Source organism: Brachycentrus maculatus, unplaced genomic scaffold, assembly GCF_059751285.1.
Source record: "Brachycentrus maculatus isolate JH-2025_06_01 unplaced genomic scaffold, ASM5975128v1 h1tg000180l, whole genome shotgun sequence".
In the NCBI taxonomy this organism is placed as follows: Eukaryota; Metazoa; Arthropoda; class Insecta; order Trichoptera; family Brachycentridae; genus Brachycentrus; species Brachycentrus maculatus.
The window spans coordinates 499794-520258 of record NW_028280931.1 but is presented as its reverse complement, the minus strand read 5'-3'; the positions used below and the strand labels follow the sequence as shown (position 1 = coordinate 520258).

Here is a 20465-nt window from a genome sequence, read left to right as displayed (position 1 = left end):
GTACCAGCAAAAGCGGCATATTTTAAACTTAATATTTACCCACTACAAGGCAGAAAATGTTGTTTTTGCATTTTGATGAAAATGTATTGTTTAATTATTTTATTGAATATACTAAATATTTTTCAAATGGAGTAAAAACCTTCAGGTTTTACCTAAAAAGATCTGTTGCACAGTAAAAAGTTCAATAAGTGGCTTGATGTTTATTTTTAATACATTGTGATTTCTTTTTAAGCTTTAAAAACGTTTTCCTGAAAAATCAAGTTTTTTGATTTATGACGTTCTTGAAAGGAGTGAGCGATATATGATCATATCTGCTTTATTGGTAAAAAAATAAAGGTGTTATCTTTTTTTTTCATCATATGGTTAGGCAGTCACTTTTAGGTAAATATCAATTTATTATTAATTAATTAAAATTTTACGATACAGCTTTTGATAATGATAGTAACAATGTTAAAATAACAATACCATATTACATTTTTAAATCTCAAATTGTCACAGTGGACTTCGAATAAAAACCTCGAAGTGAAAAACTGAAGCTACAATATATCATTAATATTTGATTGGGTGATAATTCAAAAATGAGATCTATACTGAAAATTTCCCCAAAGAGTTTCTTTTTCTATTTTTTCTATTCTATTATATATCTATTTTTTTTAAAAAATGCTTAGACTTATGAGTATGAAGCAATTTTTTACATGTAAAAATAAAATAATAAAACCCTTAAAACCCCAATGGTGCATAGGGCACTGCATTATATAAACACAGTGTTATTTTGATCACAGTTATAAAATTAACAATCTTTTCAATTCAAACCCCAATGGTGCATAGGGCACTGCATTATATAAACACAGTGTTATTTTGATCGTCAACACACGAAGGAAAGGTGATCAGCCCTCCACTTCAGGTACCAGTCCAAGGTAATATTGAATAAATATTTGAGTGAAAAAATCACTTATATTTATTTGACCCCCTCTGGGAATCGAACCCGGGACCTCCAGAACGGTAGCCGAGCGTGCTGACCATTACACTACGGAGGCGGACAGAATTTTTTTACATGGGTGTAAAAAATTGTACATAATAAAACAAAAACTATAAAGATTTGTCCACTTATATTTTATGTGACCAGTGACCGGGATTCATCGTTACCGCCATCAGACTAGTGAGTGAGGTGTCTATAACGATGTGAACAAAAAATAATTAAAAACACAAGTAAAAAATCAAAACTCGTTTTCAAGATTTAACATTATCTAAGGTAGGGCTGTCAAAAGCATGGCCCATGGGCCTTATGTAGCCCCCGACGTCTTATATTTTGCAGCTCGGGACGTGTTTTTAACTTACCGCAAAAAAGTAAAAAAAAACAATTAAAAAACATTTTGTAGAAAATTATTTTGTTTTTATATTGATATCGAAAAAATTGTCTAAATTTACATCACTTTGAGTGTGTCCAAATTCAGAATCTAGATTATCTCCAATTAGGAGTTATTTTTATTTAACCAAGCCTATGACGGTTTTAAGCTCTGTAAAAACCTAGAATTCAATATTCTTCTTCATCTATATTGAGATAAAAAAAAAAAATTAAAATTGTAAAAGAGAAATTAATGAAGAACTACTAAAATGAAGGCCCCTGTATTTTTATTTTCTCATTAAAATTTTTTTTTTTTTTTGAATTACCTAACGTCCAAGTGACTCTGGAATCTAGCTACGGCTTATGCAACACCGTTTATCATGTCCCTACTCAGGCTTCAACTTTATAAGTTTCATAGCCTATGCCTACTTGTGAGTGGATTTACTCTTTATGTTTAAAGTTACTATAATTTCATGTAATTCATGAGTGAAAATTCTAGGCAAAAACACTCGCTATCTCGCTAGAGGCATGAGTTTATACATTTCAATGATTCTAAGTTAGCAGTGAAGTTACTTAGGTGTATGATTTTAATTCTTGATTTTACTCAGGTAGTATTAATAAAAATATTGCGAACCTCCAACCTATATGGAGTTATTTGAATTGGCCCTGGGTCTTATATGCTTTGGACAGCCCTATATCTAAGGGATAAAAAAGGTATTACAAAAATTATTTACAACGTCATCTGGAGGTATTTATTGATAACTTTAAGTCTTGTGCAAGGGAACAACAGGTATAAGCGAGTATTTTTATTTTTTTTAATATAAAAACTTGTTATTTGTATGTAGCCATGCATAAAATTCACAATGCAAGATGCAGTTTAATATATTTTTAATGGTTGGCATGCAGAGCTCTGAGCAGTGAAGATCTTGATAAACGATTTTAATTTAAATTTATGAGTACGCTTGTATAAGTGTGTGCGTGTGTGTGTGTGTGTGTGTGTGGCTACGCGGCGAGTTCATTTGTTTTGATAACATGTTACTGCTCTGATATATATATTATAATACAACAACCGTGAATTAAAAACGAAGAATATAAACCTGTGGCGCGTAAACAAAAAAACTATTGTTATCACTTTTAATACATATTTTTTTTAACATCTTAAAATAATTAAACGTATTGTTTTAAGAATTATCTTTTGATAGCCGTAGCTATATTTTTTTCATCATCTCCAGTTGAGAGAACGGAAATCATAAATATTAATGCAATGTGAATACATGAGTAATTTAATTAAGTTGAGTATGGGTGTCCAGTCATCTCGTAAGGTAATATTACCTGTTTTGTGAAAACTAGTAGTATATATTGTAAAAAGTGGGATTACTTGTATTTGACATCAAATATATCTGATTGGTAAAAAAAAAAAAATATTGCCAAACCACAAATAAATATCATCAATAAAAAACCTTTAAATTTACAATAAAATATATTAGGAAACAGAAAAAACTTTGCATACTCATATCAATTTTGATTTGTTGGGACTGTTGACTAAAAATAATTATATCCACTGAAAATAAATGAGTCATAATTAAAATCTTATTAAATTAAAATTTTAATATTCGTTTGTCAAAAATCTCAAATCTTCTTAATTTATTCATCCATTGGTTTGAAATTTTAAATCAACATTGCATTTGAATACCCTTGTGTTTTGATACGTGACAAGTGTTTTTACCCATGATGTGTAAATATGTTATTTTGTTTAAAATCCTTCCTGACTGTTATTCAAGGCGCCATCTGTCAAACGTAACAGCAACACACGCAATACTAAACATTTCTCATGGCAGATAGCATGCTTCTTAAAGGATGTTGTCAGTTACAAATGTTTTTGATTGCATTGTTGTTTCGAAGAATTTTAATATTTTTATTGCCTAACAAGCATTGTGCCATAAAGCATACTCAAAATGTGTGCTTTTTTATTCATTTAACCAGACTGAGCCACAGCAATTCGTGGCTTTCTAGTGCCGTTATAAAACTTAACATGTACTATATTGCATTATACCCAATGCACATCTTTGTGAATTTATAATGCAATGCTCTATTAAAAAGTTAAAAATATTGGCCTTACTTAGAAAAGCGTTTATACGTCACTAAGAAATTATCTACATTTTGAGTGTGTCCAACTATTTGTTCACAAATCTGGATTAACTCCACCCATAGGAGTTATTTTTCAAATTATTATTTTGATATCTCATCAAAGATGAAGAAGAATATGGAAGTCTGGGCAGTTATGAGGCTGACGACCGTCATAGGCTGGTTTAAGTGATCACTTTGCACACGTGTAACATTTACCAATTCCATCCATTATTGACAACCACACTACTCAAATTTTTGGAAGTTCTATATATATATGAACCAATTTCAAAACGTTGTTCTTGAATCACTAGAACGTCAATAGAGACATTTATTGGTGAGATGAAGAAATGTGAGGTCCGAATCCTAGATTATAATCATATACATGAGAAACGACAGAAAATATAGGCATAGATTGTTTCACATTCCTATACACAGGACCAACCTGCCGATGGTTATGCCTGTAGGAAGAGCTACCGCTATGTTGAACAATATCACATTGGATATTGATCTGTTCCATGTGTCCGAAGGAGTTTTCCGAAGCGGGATTCTTCTACACCTTTAAGTCTTATTGCTTACTTTTATTATAATATATACGCCTTGAATATTGTTTGTAATGTATATATTATTTTTTTATTAAATAAATTGAAAATTGAAATTGAAATATCTTTTTCACTTATATTATTTTGGCTTAAAATTTGACCAGTATTAACACATTTTGAGTATGTCCAAATACTTTACAAATCTGGATTATCCCCAATTGTATTATCTTGATTATCTCCGTAAATGCCCAGACTTCCATATTCTTCTTCATCTTTGATGAGATGTCAAAAAAATAATGAGAAATTATCATACTCATATCATTTGCGAATCCATAATGAACGTTTTTCTTATACCAGCTGTGTAACTATTCGAAGGTTATCAATTAATTAAAATTCTCTTTCAAGAAAAATATAATTAAAACGGATACCATCTGATCTTTTTTAATTACTTCGATTGCAGGATATTTCAAAACATTTGAAATATAAAATAAATTGAAAATGTTTTTTATGATTAAATTGAAATGGTGTGCAATTTGAAGAATTGTATTATATTTTACAATATTTCTAAGAAAATTAAATGGTTTTATGCTTCAGTTGGTATATATATATATATATATATATATATATATATATATATATATATATATATATATATATATAAAATGTTTTTTATGATTAAATTGAAATGGTGTGCAATTTGAAGAATTGTATTATATTTTACAATATTTCTAAGAAAATTAAATGGTTTTATGCTTCAGTTGGTATATATATATATATATATATATATATATATATATATATATATATATATATATATATATATATATATATATATATATATATATATATATATATATATATATATATATATATATATATATATATATTTATATATAAATATATATATATTTATATATATATATATATATATTTATATATATTTATATATATATATATATGTATATATATATATATATATATATATACATATATATATATATATATATATATATATATATATATATATATATATATATATATATATATATATATACATATATATATATATATATATATATATATATATATATATATATATATATATATATATATATATATATATATATATATATATATATATATATATATATATATATATATATAAATATATATATAGTGGTATAAAAATAAGTGTTTTCTTTAATAATATCATCATTTCTTATCACAAAGTAAATGCCGAGACAAAAAATAAAATATGGACGTTCAATAATGGCAGAATGGTGAACGTTACACGAGTGTATATATCGATCGCTTAAGCCAGCCATATTATTGGTCGTAAACCTGAAAAAAAAAATGATATCTCATCCGTAGGGTGAATTATTCTACTTTAATAAATAATATTAATATTGTGAATTTAATTTTTGATTTGTAATTATTTTTTTAACCGATTCCGGTTATTTCATCAATCCTATCCATTTAATATTGCATCCGTTCCGATAAAAAATAATAATTGAGAATCACTGATATCGAGCGAATCCGACGACTGACTTCGTATCGACGGAAAATAATTTCATAATTTAGTTCGGAACCTACATTCACTATGACAGCATTAAGGCACAACGCAGTAACAAAATGCCCATGAAAACATAGGCAGTTCTCAAAACAAGTAATTTATCAATTAAAAAAATATGTACCTTGAAATGAATATAGTTTTTAAAAATATTTCAAGGTTACGTGAGTCAGACAATTGAGTGTTTGAAATGTGCTAGGCGTTATTCCATACTGTTTTACTTAATATGAGTTTAAAGTTACTTAAATGGTTTATTTGTGTTATTGTTTGTAAGTCCAGTGCTGTGAGTGTGGCAGAGTGAAGAAATGTTAAAAACATTCGAAATGCCTTCTATTTTGACCGTATTTATAGCTTTGTCCCTTTTTGTATCGTGCACTAACAGTGCGAACATTTTAGCTGTGTTGCCAATTTTTATAAAATCCCACAACATATTTACGCAGACCATAGTAAGGGAGCTTGCCCAGAGGGGACATAATGTGACTATTTTGACGCCCTTCGAAGAAAAGGATGCACCTGAAAACTTTCATCAGATACTCACGGACAAAAAGACGTGCTGGCATGAAGGTAAAATATAGGGGCTTGATTCCTTTTATAGTTGAAGTGAATTCATACAAATAATAAACCAAAAGCTTTATAGATTTTTTCCACGTTTATTTTATTTTATCAGTTACTGGGTTTTGTCATTGTTGACATCATTAAACTGGTGCAGACGGTCACTGGTCACATAAAAAAGTGAAATCAACCATATAGTTGTTTTTTAATTATGTGAAATGCAGTTCCGCCAATTAAAACAAAATTTCAATAGCATACTGGTTATTTTTTATTGATTCGTATCAATGATTGTCCGCCTGCGTAGTGTAATGGTCAGCACGCTCGGCTACCGTTCTGGAGGTCCCGGGTTCGATTCCCAGGGGGGGTTAAATAAATATAAGTGATTTTTTCACTGTGATATTTATTCAATATCACCCTGGACTAGTACCTGAAGCGGAGGGATGATCACCTTTCCTTCATATGTAATCGATCAAGATAACACTGCGTTTATATAAAGCAATGCCCTATGCACCATTGAGGTACGGATAAGGGTTTTATCATTATTTTATTTATCAATGATTAAATAATAATTATTAAACATACTGTAAAAAATAAACACATATAATAAATAGGGCGCAATTGATAATGTTAATTGCTATAAACAATTTAAAGAGAAAGAACAATCCAGACAAGTTACGATTTAATATACTTAGCTTGTTCTTGTAATCTAAATAAATTGACATTGACCTTCAAAGATAACAAATTAATTTAATAAAAATAGCATACATTGAAACAAAGTAAATAATTTTATGCTTTATTAAAAATGTTTTATCCTTGCTTTTAAAATAAATTAAAAAATATATTGTTATTTATAAAATACAATCTTACTCTCAGCATAGTTTAAGATAAGATAATGCTCAAAATACCACATCATTAGCTGATTGAAAAATCCGACGTCTTAGATGTTACATACTTGTAAATAATATTTGAGAAAAGTAATACACATTATTTTTGTAAAATATATCCTTACAATATGTACATCGTTTTGTAAACACTCGATTTTTTATTTGAAAAAAAAATCCAGCAAAGCTTCTATTGAAGAGACTTGTCGTTATGTAGTAAACTAAGAACAGGGGAGATATATATGAAAAAATATTTTGCGAAAATGGAAACTATAAGATTTTTGACAAATACTTTGGATTAGATATCGAATCTTGTGAATTCCATCCGAGACTTATTGGAAATAGTCGGCAAGGCAACTCTCCGTGGTTTGATAGTAAATTGAATTCACTCAGAAGAAATCTTAATAATTTACATAAACAATGTAAGTTAGACCCTAGAAATAATGCTCAAATATTCTTGAAAAATAAAACTAAAAAAATGGTCACAAACTATATATATACATATATAGAAGGATGATAAAATTAAAATACTAATTTATTCGTTGAAAAATATGACAAGTTAAGAACTTTATATTGTCAAATACCCTTCAAAAACATTTAAAAAAAAAACTCAGACCAATTAAAAATAAATGTTTCATGAAATCATTTCGTATTGGCGGGAATCAAATCCGCGACGCCTGTTTTATAGTGCAGCATCTATGAGCTTAACTACGCCACTGCGCTTGTTAATATATTTCCATATTATCTTAATTTACACTCCCTTTAAACTGGTTTATAACATCTTCGTCTCGTAACTAGTCCGGGAGTATGGACGTAAATGAACGTCAGTGGGAATTTTCCTTATAGGAGTATGGACGTTAATGAACGTCGAAGTCCGTCTGTAAGTTATTATGATTTAACTTGTATAGCAATGACATCTGTGGATATTTGTGTGTAATTTTGTCATAATTGAAAAATATTTCGAATGGGTGATTTTTTTTCTTTTTTTTATATATATTTTAACATAACTTCTATCTTCATAATACATCGATTTAAAGAAAAAAAATTCATGTAAAAAGAGCCCACTGCCCAGAGAAAGTCGGACATCAATTTTTGCACTCCCAGAAGATTAATATACGAGTATCAAATATCACGAAAATTAATAATTAAAAAATCTGCTCATTTGTATATTTATAACATATAATCGTATTTTAAGACATTATTAAAAAAATAATAGAAATCACTGTAAAAGTATTTGAAACGTATATACAATTGTATCCTTCCCCATAAATTTTCATAATATTAGCGTTGCCCCATTCATGCCTTTTGAGAAAAAAATTTATAGTTTCCTAAATATTCTGGTGTTAATTCAGACCGACTTAAATTGTTTTAAAATTTGTTTGCTAGGTAATGGAGCGTACAATATCCCAATTTTCCAAAGCAAATTGGATGACCCAAAATAAGAGGATATTAAAAAACAATTTTATTTTAAAAATACTTTGATGTACAAATTTTAAGTAAGGCGGTTTTAATTAATCCAATAATTTTTTTGTTTCTTTATTAAATGGCACATTACTACTGATTAAATGTAATAAATCGTTTTTAAGGGATAAGAAATATGATAAAAAAATACATTTACTACATTTTTTTCAAAGAAATATTTGTGCTTTTATTATTTACAAAAATACTCAATTTTCATACTATTTCTGTGAGTCTAAGCGGCTCATTATTAGAAATAGGTATCAAATTGTGGAAGAGTGGGTTCGAACCGAGAAACTCTGACTCAAGAGTCTACGGCATTAGCCACGGGACCACAACCCGACATATTTTCGGGTGTGTCTACATCTTTGTTCACAAATCTGGGATTCTCCACCTAGGAGTTGTTTAACATTTTGATAACTCAACGAAGAGATAAAAAAGAATATTAAAATATGTGTTTAAACAGGGCTTACAATCTGTCTTATGCTGATTGGTAATCCTGCGATCCTTGTACCAGTTCATAGTAATGATAAAATAATTGTTCGGGTAAAAAATCACTAAAATTTATTTGTTATTTTACTCCCTCGGTAATCGAACATAGGCCCTCTAGCTCGGCAGCTAAGTGAGTCACCATTAGAATACAGGGGCGGAAAGAAGTAAATAATAATAATTTTAATGTTGGATGATTTATTTGGTAAAACTTTACGTAAAATATTATACCAAAGGCGCTGTAAATGCGCAAAAGTTTTTCCAGGATTGAAAAATAAATATATTATATATGTTATTTATGATATAATAAATATAATACGTATGCAAAAAACACGAAAATACCTTGAGTATTAACATAACAAGATTATAATAACGTAGGTTATGAATACCACTTATTTCTTAAGTACAATATCCTTATACTCATATTATAAACAACAAAAAATAGTAAATAAAAAATGGTTGGATTTTTTTGTAAAAAATACTTATAAAAATTAAAATAATACGTAATAACCTACCCGGGTTTCATAAGGCACTCGGGTAATTAATATTCTTGATCATTATGTAAATGCCAACATTTGCTTCGGTGGTAATATTTTAAAGGCCATAAGAAGCAATTATTTTGTACACGAGTTAAATGATTAAATCTAAAATGAATGAATTTTTCTATCATTAGGATAATTCATGTAATTATTGTGAGAATCGTTATTATCTAATTAATGTCACTTTAGCTTTTACAAATGTGTAAATTAATTCATGTTACATTGTATCTTAATTTGATAAATACTGCACAGGTGTATATCAGAAGAATTGTACCTTTTCAACGTATTGTTTTCAACATTGAAGGGGACATAATATGTGAGTCAAATGCAATAAAAACTACAAAAGATTAGGAATATTTTATTCCAGTCATTTGCCGATCTCTGACAAATAATTACATATTGCTGTTTCTTGAATCATTACATGAAACATCAGCGCAAGTAAAAAATATGCAAAATGTGATAATTCTAGGAGATCTCAATATTGACATCCTGCAACATAGACACACATAACGAAACTACTAAAAAAATCTTGCATCGGTCATATAATGGTTAAATAAAAAATAAAAATTAACTTATAATTTATATTTGAAGCACTTACTTTACGATTTTCCATTTTATAATTAAAACGTCACTTTGTTTTAAAATCACTGTAAATATTTTATTATAACTTAATTATAATGTCTACCGGTTTCGAAGCTAACCGCTTATTTTTCGAGACTGATTAATATTAATCAGTCTTGATATAGAAGCTTGAGAAAGAAGTATTAATCAGTCCTGATAAATAAGCGGTTAGCTTCGAAACCGATAGACATAATAATTAAGCTATAATAAAATATTTATAGTGATCTTAAAACAAAATGACATTTTAATTACATAATACACTTGGTCACTCTACCTTATTGATATCAAAAAATAGAATAATTACTATTGCATACTTGTAATTTCAAAATAATATTTCTTTATAATGTAAATGAACGTCTTATCACGGGTTCTGTCTAGTGAAACGTTCATCAAAAAGTAAGCTTGAAATTAAAAAAAAAAATGCAAAAAAGCGTACTTTATCTAAGAGAACGCATATCGATCACATTCAGTATCCTTTCATCCTTCTTTTGCTAATTCCATGCTTCACTTCTAAACATTAGGGTTGGGACCAGGACTCTATCGCGCACTGCCAGTTAGCTGCAGCCAGTAATCAATGTTTACATCCAAAAAAGCTTCTTTTCATCTCACCAATGTCTCTGTTGAAGTTCTAGTGATTCAAGAACAACCTTTCGAAATTGGTTCATACATATAGAAGTTCCAAGAATTTGAGTATTGTGGTTGTCAATAATGGGTGGAATTGGTGAATGTTACACGTGTGTAAAGTGATCACTTAAACCGGCCTATGACGGTCATCAGCTCAGTAAATACCCAGAAATTTTATATTCTTCTTCATCTTTGATGAAATGTCAAAAAATAATATGAATAATAAGTGAAGTAAACCCAGTGTTTGTGAACAAAAGTTTGGACAAAATGTTGTTAAAAATACTTTTAGAGCTGACCTTTGTGAAGATTTCCTTTCAATCGACGTAACTCATAATACAATAAAGAACATTATTACGCCAGTTGGAATGACTGCTTTAAATTCTGTCAGAGAATAATCTAAATGAAAATTATTTAAGAATTATAATGACAATTTGAATAACAAGATACTAAAATATTAATAATTTGATATGTACGTAAGATAAGTTTATTACAATGCGGGAATAAAAGGCGTATGTGTTTAAATATTTATTAGCTGTACCACATTTTTCCATACATACGTTCGGGTAAATTTACATTTCAATAACTTTTGTGGATACAAAACTATTATGATGTATTTTGTGATATACTTACCATTGTGGGACACAAGTTGCCTCGTAATAGTTATCACATTAGATAATCAAGAATAACGAGAAAAAACTTAGTATTTTTGTAGAATGACGCTGAAAGTGTTTTAACTTTGTTTTAACCACTTTTTATTGGTCCACTTTTTATTTATTTTAATTTTAATTTTTGGTGGAAGTTTTTGGCATCGTAAGGGAAGGGTAATTAACTATAACCTAACTATGAGTATTTCAATGTTTTAGAATTAGTACATAAACTCTGATGACAAGGTTCTTGTCGAAACCGGTCGGAAAAAGTGCACTAATAAAAAGTCGTTAAAGCAAAGTTGTTTTATTTTATAAAGTTTATAAAATGTGCCACAAAGTATCTGCAAAAAACATTCGAAAATCCTCTATTTATTATTATATTATGCTTATTTAAAAAATAAACATAAAGTATGGTATTTTTATCACAGGTATCGTAATTTTATTTCTTCATATTGATTCGGCAGTCACTTTGTGGTGCTGTGTATATTTTTGATAATTTAAAATTTTACGTAGTGAAAACTTCTATTTATTGAAATGTGATACGTTTTATTAACGAATTCAGCATCATTATCAAACATCATTTTTGAATATTAATTATCATCAATTTGAATAATGATGCAGAATGAATTTTATCTTTCAGCGCCTGAAGTAAGTGATGAAGAAAGGGAGCACTACCTGGTTACCACACCTCCGTTTTTGGATCAACAAATGGAAAGATGGGTTCCAATGCTATGGTTCACGGAAGCCGCATTCAACTCGTCCTCAATGCAACATTTCATCAAGACAGACAATACGAAATTTGACCTCATAATAACAGAGCTCTTCCTGCAAGAAGCCTTCCTGATGTTCGCCCACAAGTACAAAGCGCCCGTGGTCATGCTCTCGTCGTTTGGAGCGGGCCATTACATCAACGAGCAAATGGGCAACCCTTTGGTGCTATCCGCTGTCCCCTTCGAGTTTATTGACGTTATTGGACCGCTGAACGTTTGGCAGAGGATAAAAAATACTCTATACACAATCGCAGATCTACTAGGGAGGAAGTTCTACTATCTGCCGATGCAGCAAGCCTTGGCGGAACGACACTTTGGTGATTTACCAAAACCTTTGCCCAGGCTGGCTGATCTAGAGAAGAACGTTTCTTTGATGCTGGTCAATACCCACTTCAGCATAGACACCGTAAGGCCTTACGTACCAAATATAATTGAAGTAGGGGGAGTCCATATTAAGGAACCCGGAGAACTACCAAAGGTAATTTGATTCGGCAGTCACTGCGTGATAAAATCTATACATTTTTAATTTAGGTTTGACTTTTTAAATACCACTAATTCTTAAAATCCACTGTGGTACTTGTTTCGATGCACTCTGCATCATTTTGAAAATGATACGGAATGTATCGAAACACGTGTCACAATAGATTTTAAGAAATAGTGGTATTTACTAAATAAACTAAATTTTAAAATTAACTGTTAATTTTTAAGATAATAAAATTTTTTCCGTCTTCGATTTTAAGTCTTAATGTACCTATGTAATTGTTGCTTAGTATTTGGTGTAAACATACAAATATAACACATGTTTAAGACACATTTTGAGTTTATTATTACAAGCACGTCTAGTTTCGATAGCTACAGATGTTCTTGACACTAGTCGTATTTACATTAATTAACTCAAAAATGTTCTTTAAATTTTTTCTACCTTTACACATATTTAAATAATCATATTTTTCCATAAAATAAATGCTGAATAAGTAAATCATGAAATTAAAAGTGAAATATTTTGAATAATACGTATCGTCCATGTTTTTATTTTAACAAAACAAAGGTTCAAGGTTTATCATTTTTTTGTCGTTTATTAAATCAATCTATTATCAAGATTATTGTTAAACTATTTGGCACCCTGACTTTTTTTATTTCACTACTGAAATAGCCAGTCAAATGACCATATCGTAGTCGTACAGGAGAAAGTGACCAACTACCAAAACGTAAAATGCTCAGGAGGGCCACTTAAATCACTTTTGCTTGGCAAGAAAATAAACACCAATGCAGTTAGTCATTTTTAACGAATCAATATATTATACTTCCAAGTTTAAAATCCTTTGGGATTTTCTCAGGGCAATATTAAGCTAGTAAGATATCAAATAGTCAATGATCACGTTTTTGTAAAACAATGCACTTGGACACTTTCTCCTGTATGACTACGATATTATCTTTGACATTTATTTATTATCAATTATGTAGGTCGTTTGCTTACGATTGTCTCCTTCAATCCTTTAAATAGAAATAAAATCTTGAAAACCGAAGGACGAATCTTAGTTGCTGGATGTTATAAAGCTGTTTTTATAAAATGCAGTTCCACTAATAAATCTTAGCAGATAATTTTAACGTTTGAAAACATAGTCTGTCTTTGTGTGTGTACCTGTCTGGTCATAATAATGTCAGATTTGCAGATAAGATGTTATCATATTTCAAACCAAAACATAAAGCTAGCTAAAAATACAAGCACTCATTTATATTCTCAGATGCTTATAATACTAGAAAAATAGACCTGGACTAAACTTGATGTATTTAAGTCCGTATTATGTACATTAAAGAACAATATCTATGTTTTAAAATATATTAAATGTTATAGGTTAATAGTTAAAATAACATAATCGATAGCTTTCTTGCTTAATTAGTTATCTGAAGTGCCCCATTCGATTAAAAGTCTTTGTAATATACATTTTAAGCACCCAGTATCCGAATTCGAGCTTCCACATATTTGAAATATGAAATAAGGAAAAATTGCAAAAGTAAATTGTTATAATAACGCAATCAATAGCTTTCTTGCTAGATTTGTTACCTCAAATGCCCTTTTTATATAAAAAATCTCTATAATAAACATATAAAGCGCCCAGTATCTGTATTCAATTATTAAGATATTCGAATGTTGAAATAAGGAAAGAAAGTAAAAGTTAACATTAGAATTACAAAAGCAAAAGCTTTCTTGCTAAATTTGTTACCTTAAGTGTATGCTTCTATTAAAAATAATCATGTAATATCCATTTTAAGCGCCCAGTATCCGTATTCGTGAAATAGGGAAAGAATGCAATAGAAAAAAGTAAGAATAACATAGTCAATATTTTTTTTGCTAAATGTGTTACCTAAAGTATCTTGATCCATTAAAAATCACTAAAATATTACACTTTTTAAGAAAAATATTGTAAAAAAAATATTTGGCTAATTTTTAAAACACCATTTTTACAAAATATCGTCAGAACAGGCACATTAATTTTCTATGTTTTAATTTATTTTATGCTTTGTACGATACACGAGCTTAATTATAATCTAAATATAATATCTTAATGCTAATCTTAATGTAGTTAATAGATTACACTAAACAAGAAAAAGTAAGGAAAAGAATATTGGTTGAAGAAGGAATGCTCTGAATTAATAATTTAATTCTACTTTTAATTTAAATATCGAAATATTTAAAATATTTTTCGCTTTGCGATACCAGGTTTGGGTACAAAGGACTACACAACGTAGACTTTGAACCAAATGCAGTGTACGTTACGCATTAAAATAAATTTCTTATTGTCTCCTTATTAAAAAACAATAACTCGTAATTGAAAGAGGCGACGAGAATGTTGGTATTAGCAGTCTATAGTATCATAAATATATAATGATATACAAGTATAGGTCTCAAGCAGGCTTGCTTAAATTGTAATCTTTTGAATATTTTAATTTTTATTGAATGATATACTTGTTAGGCAATTTGGCTGTGATTTCACAAATTTTAAAATAATATAATAATAAACTGCAAAAAATATTGTACTGACAATGCATGGAGTTGGCAAAAAAGGACAAAAGTAGACTGAATGCAGTCAAAATGCGATCTCTCAGTGACAAAATATGAATGTGTGACAAAAGTATGTATGAAGATGTTCGAATGGTGATAATAGTAAGACAATAATCCAAGGCTGAGATAAGTATTATCGATAAAATTGGGAAAAGTGTCTTGAGGAGGTTTGGGTTTGTGGATCGAATGAGTGAAGAAAGCTCAGTGGAACAATTACATTATATGACGCGAATGGAGTTGAAAATGGATGTAAAGGGAGACCGTGAAAAACTTGGCATGATCACTTGAAAGTGTTCAGGCCAGGAGTCGAAACGATCGGCGGTTATGTATGAAGAAATGCGTGCATGTTGAAGAGTCGAAGATAGTTTGCAAAAACAGATTGGTGTGGCGTTAAAAAACAATACAGTAAAGAAAATGATAAAACAATTTGATATTTTTAAGGCACCTACGAGTATACTCTTCCAAATATTATTTTGTGATATTTTTTTTAGTTTTGAACTGCAAATGTGCTCGAATGATTAAGTAACACTTTTCTCCAGCGAATCCCTATAATATGAATTTCGTATTTTTCAGGATATGAAAAAATTCATGGACGAGGCTGAAAACGGGGTGATATTTTTCAGTCTTGGAACCATCGTAAAAAGTTCCGAGCTGTCAAGGAAAAAAGTTGAATTCATTGTCAAAGTATTTAGCGAACTCAAGCAGAGGGTTTTGTGGAAATGGGAAAATGACAGCCCACCAAATGTGCCGAATAACGTTTTTATTTCAAAATGGCTTCCGCAAGCGGCTATTCTAGGTAAGAATTGTGAGAATTTAGATTGTTTAAATAGTTTACGATTAATTTTGTTTTTTATTGTTTCAATTATGAGTCAAAATCATCAGATCAGCTTTAAAATTAACCGTTAGAGTGCTGAGAATCGATATATCGACTCAGGTATTCTTTGCTAAACGCTGCTTGTCGATATACCGACGATGGCGCCGTGTATTTTGGCGGTCAAGCTGAGAGGTTGTGTCGTAGCGTGCTCCTATTTTTAGTTACGATTCCTAAAAATATTCCCTAATAAACAAATTTAATATTTTATTGAAGAACAGAAATATATAATGTTGTAAAATCCTACAGTTTTTGCCCCTACAACGTCGTATTCGTCCAAAGATGAAAGCGATTGTCTCGAACGAAAATATTTGTTATACATAAAGTATAGATTGTGACAATGTAATCAGAATGTGTATCAATCGGAGGACGCGTATCAATAGTGTTAACTCCGAGGACGAGCCAATTTCATACGACCTTGACACATTTTTGGGAATATAATTTTATTTTTATTTTTGAAGCTGTATTTTTTTGTATGTTTAGTATATTTCTTTACAAAATGCCAAAAAAAATGTATGTAAAAGGAACTCCACCGACAAAACACACAAGGTGACTTGGTGGGTCTCTGCAAAAAATATTTTTAATTTGATTATAATTCTTCTTTAAATAAATGAATACTATTTATGTAAATAAAAAAATAAAAGTTTGATATGTTCTCAACCAATACTTATAAAAAAATTGTTAATTTTGTACACACCTAATAAAGGGACAATTCTTACTAAAAAGTCTTCAACATTTTGAGCATAAAATATATCAGAAAAAAATCACATCACTAAAACGGTTAAGGTCCAATTACAGTATTTGAGTGATAAAATGAAAATAATATATTTACTTATAATTGACAAATCCGCATACTTAAAATTGATAAGTCTGCCACTGAACTAATATTGTTATAAGTGACATGTAACGTTTTCGATTTACAAAATTACAACTTTCTAATGATTTTTGTAAATGCCGCAAAATTGCAGGATGTTGCGGGTTGAAAAAACTAAGGCCAAATGCCATTAAATTCATCACGATAAATTGCGATGAGTTAATGAACTTATACCTTTGTTAGTTTTTTTACTGGAAACCTTTTACTTCTATTGAGTTCTTAACGAGATCAAGGTGACAAAGCTAGTGGTTTTAAGGTCAATAGGATTATTGAATTATGATTTACCTGACATTGCAAGCGGTACACTAGATATTAATTTTACTACAGTCTCATATAGAACAAAGTTATTTTCTAATGGAATATTTTATTTTATTTGATACACAAACTTCACACTTTTATCGTATGCATAAAAAATAGGACTCAAATGACTATAAAGGGGGCTTGAACCCAGAAACTCCAGGCTTAAAATCCACAACACCGACCACAGGGTGACACAATTTCGTACATAAATACTATAAATAACGTACATTTTGAAATATTTTGTGATTACTCTTTCAACAATTTAAAACAACGCATTTTTTTTTCAAAAAAATTATTCTCCCATAGAAAGTGGAACGAAAACAATTATTCATTTTAGTATCACACATTTTCGATACAAGTATTTAGAAGCGCTATAGTGCTCTTTAGCACTACAGCAATACATACGCGAAACTCTTCAGAAACATAGTAAACAAGTATGTAAAAACATAGCTGTATACTTTTATCTTTGCTGTAAAATCTCATCGCAAAAAATTAAAAATTTAGAACGCTTTATTAAAATATGTAAGAAATCTGGAATTCAATCAATACTAATCATTAAAATGAATAAATAAGCTGGCAGCTATCAAATAATAAATTAAACTATTTGAAAATACCTGTTCCAGTTGACGGTTTTAAATATTTATTCTTTTCTACATAACATAAAATATTAGCAGTCTGGCGACGTTGTTCTGAATTTTTTTTAAAAAATGGATCATTTTCGCATTTAAATTATTAAATAAAACATAAAAAAATGCGACATGGTTATCACTATATCCACTCAATTTGTATTTTACGTTATTTTAGATATATAATTCTAGAAATCGATCTAAGCAGCCTCTAGTCTAACAACTCATAACTTAATCCCTCATGTGTCTGAGACAGCTAATATTTAATTTAACGTTTTTAAGAGATAAGATGAATTCTAGTTACTACCATAAAAAGAAACTATCTAAGCCTTAAGCATATACATTTAGGTTCAATTACCGTCAACTGTAAAGATAGCCTATGTTAAGTCCCTAGGTATTTTCATTGTATTTTTTAAAATATTTTTCTTAGATCCAATAATTAAATAATGTTCTGACCATAATCTGACCTTATTTAAATAATATTAATCCTGACATTCAACAATTAGTTAATACAACCTAATAAGTAAGATGTTTGAATGCTTTAAATGGCGTATTGGTTGAAACTAGTTGAAGGTTTTGTTAATGATGGTCATATGTACTACTATATGGTCATATGCAGGGCTTTTTTTCCATGTAACGCGGTGGAATGGCGTTCCGCCATCTTTTTTCAAAGATGTTTTAATTATTTTTATTTTTAAAAATCAATAAGACGAAACAATTTTTGTGCTTACGTAATTACAATCTATATTTATATGAAATAGTAGGAAAAGTTGTTTTAATTTTTATTTAAATGATATTTAAATATAATTTAAGTTATCCATAATTAAAGTTATCTTGAAAAAAAAAACATATTTCCAACAAAATTATTATATAAAAAATTTCAAGTCCCAAATATAGAATCCAATAAAAAAAAACCGCAGTTTTTTAATACTAAAGGGTGATAACTATTTAAATTTAACAAAAAATTTATCATCGAGATTCTTAAACGATTTTTCTACTCCAAAATGCAACACCAAGCAATTTCAGCAAAACTTCAAATATTTGGCAATCGAACATTTCAAAAAACTCCCTAAAGAAATAAAAAAATAGATGTTATAAAAATCCTTAAGAAAAAAATTAAAGCTCTATACATTTAAATCTTTAAAAAAATATTTAAAAAAACTATTATATCTTTTATTATATAACATTAAACCACGAGTGTAAGTCCCTTTCCAAGCACTAGATCACAGACTCTTTTATGAAGAGGCACAGCGAATCGAAATATAAAAGTTCTCCATATGTATAAATGATTCAAATGTATTATGTTATAAATAAAAATGTAAATAAGTAGATTAAATGAATAAAAAAAAATGTTGTAGTAAAAAGCTTGACATGAAGTGAGTTCCGGAATCGTTTTTTTGTTAGAAAAAGGGCCTGGTTATATGCAACCTATAAAGGAATCCTGTTCTATGTGATGTGAGGCTCAAATTGACGATTCTAGTTTCTTTAGTGAAAATATGACAACTCACATTAAAAGCTTGTTTTGTACAAAAGAATTGAAAGAAAATTTAGAGTATGTATTATAAATGTTCGTGTTTTAACCATAGTTTGAAAAATAAATGAGAACATTGTATTTTTTCAGCTCATCCTAATACTCTGTTTTTCATCACACACGGTGGACTTCTGGGTACCCAAGAAGCGATTTTCTACGGAGTTCCAATCATAGGAATGCCATTCTACGGGGACCAATTTCTGAACGTGGGCAAGGCCGTCAAACAAGGCTACGGAATTCAGATTCTGTACAAAGAGCTAACGGAGGCCAATTTCAGGGAGAATCTTCATAAAATGATAACGGATAAAAGTTTCAGACGCAGTGCGCGAGATGTCTCTAGGCGTTTTAAAGATAAACCGCATACGCCGATGGAAACGGCTGTATATTGGATCGAGTACGTGATTCGAAATGACGGCGCAGCGCATATGAGATCTCCGATACTAGATCTCAATTGGTTTCAATACCTGCTCATAGATGTCACTGTAATATTAATCATGGGACCCATCATTGTCGGTATTACAGTTTACTTCTCTCTGATTATCATCTGCAAACTTCTTTTGTATAGAAAACCATCAAAGAGAAAGAGCAAATTGAAACCAGAATGAATATTATTCTGTATAATGTATGTACATAGAAGTAAATATAATATTTATTTACCATTAAAATGACAAGTTGATTTTAGAGTAGATAAAAACATATCGTTACTGGAAAGTGAAAAAAGTTGAACTTTATAAGCCAAATAAGAGTTATTTTTACAAAATACGAATAGTTTATAGAATGCTAACAATTTCTTATGTCTCTGCTACCCAAATTTACCGGTTTTCAAACCCTTTTGAAACGCTAAATATTTGATAGAGCTCTAAAATTAACAAAACATGGTTAAATTTAATGAGACAGTGCGCAACGAGAGAAATAGAAGGAGAGTGCGTCAGTGCACAGATTTCCAAGTGTCTAGAGACGAGTATAGAGTTGCCACATATTTACTCGTTTTGATCAAAGCATATGTGAAGATTGATTATGGTGTTTCTTGCGGCGAA

The 20465-nt window shown here is 29.4% G+C and overlaps 2 protein-coding genes across 2 annotated transcripts in view; one reads left to right on the top strand and one right to left on the bottom strand.

Annotated features, from left to right (window-relative positions):
• Positions 1–20465, bottom strand: part of LOC148307969 (uncharacterized) — a 416767-nt gene that overhangs the window by 152662 nt on the left and 243640 nt on the right. The gene's annotated exons all lie outside the window — the stretch shown is intronic.
• Positions 5591–20465, top strand: part of LOC148307971 (uncharacterized) — a 38533-nt gene continuing 23658 nt past the window's right edge. Inside the window, exons 1-4 of the mRNA XM_088262510.1 lie at positions 5591–6145; positions 12033–12640; positions 15800–16022; positions 19519–20030. Coding sequence (XP_088118636.1) covers positions 5887–6145; positions 12033–12640; positions 15800–16022; positions 19519–20030 — 1602 coding nt within the window. The 5' untranslated portion in view covers positions 5591–5886. The remainder of the gene's footprint in view (positions 6146–12032; positions 12641–15799; positions 16023–19518; positions 20031–20465) is intronic.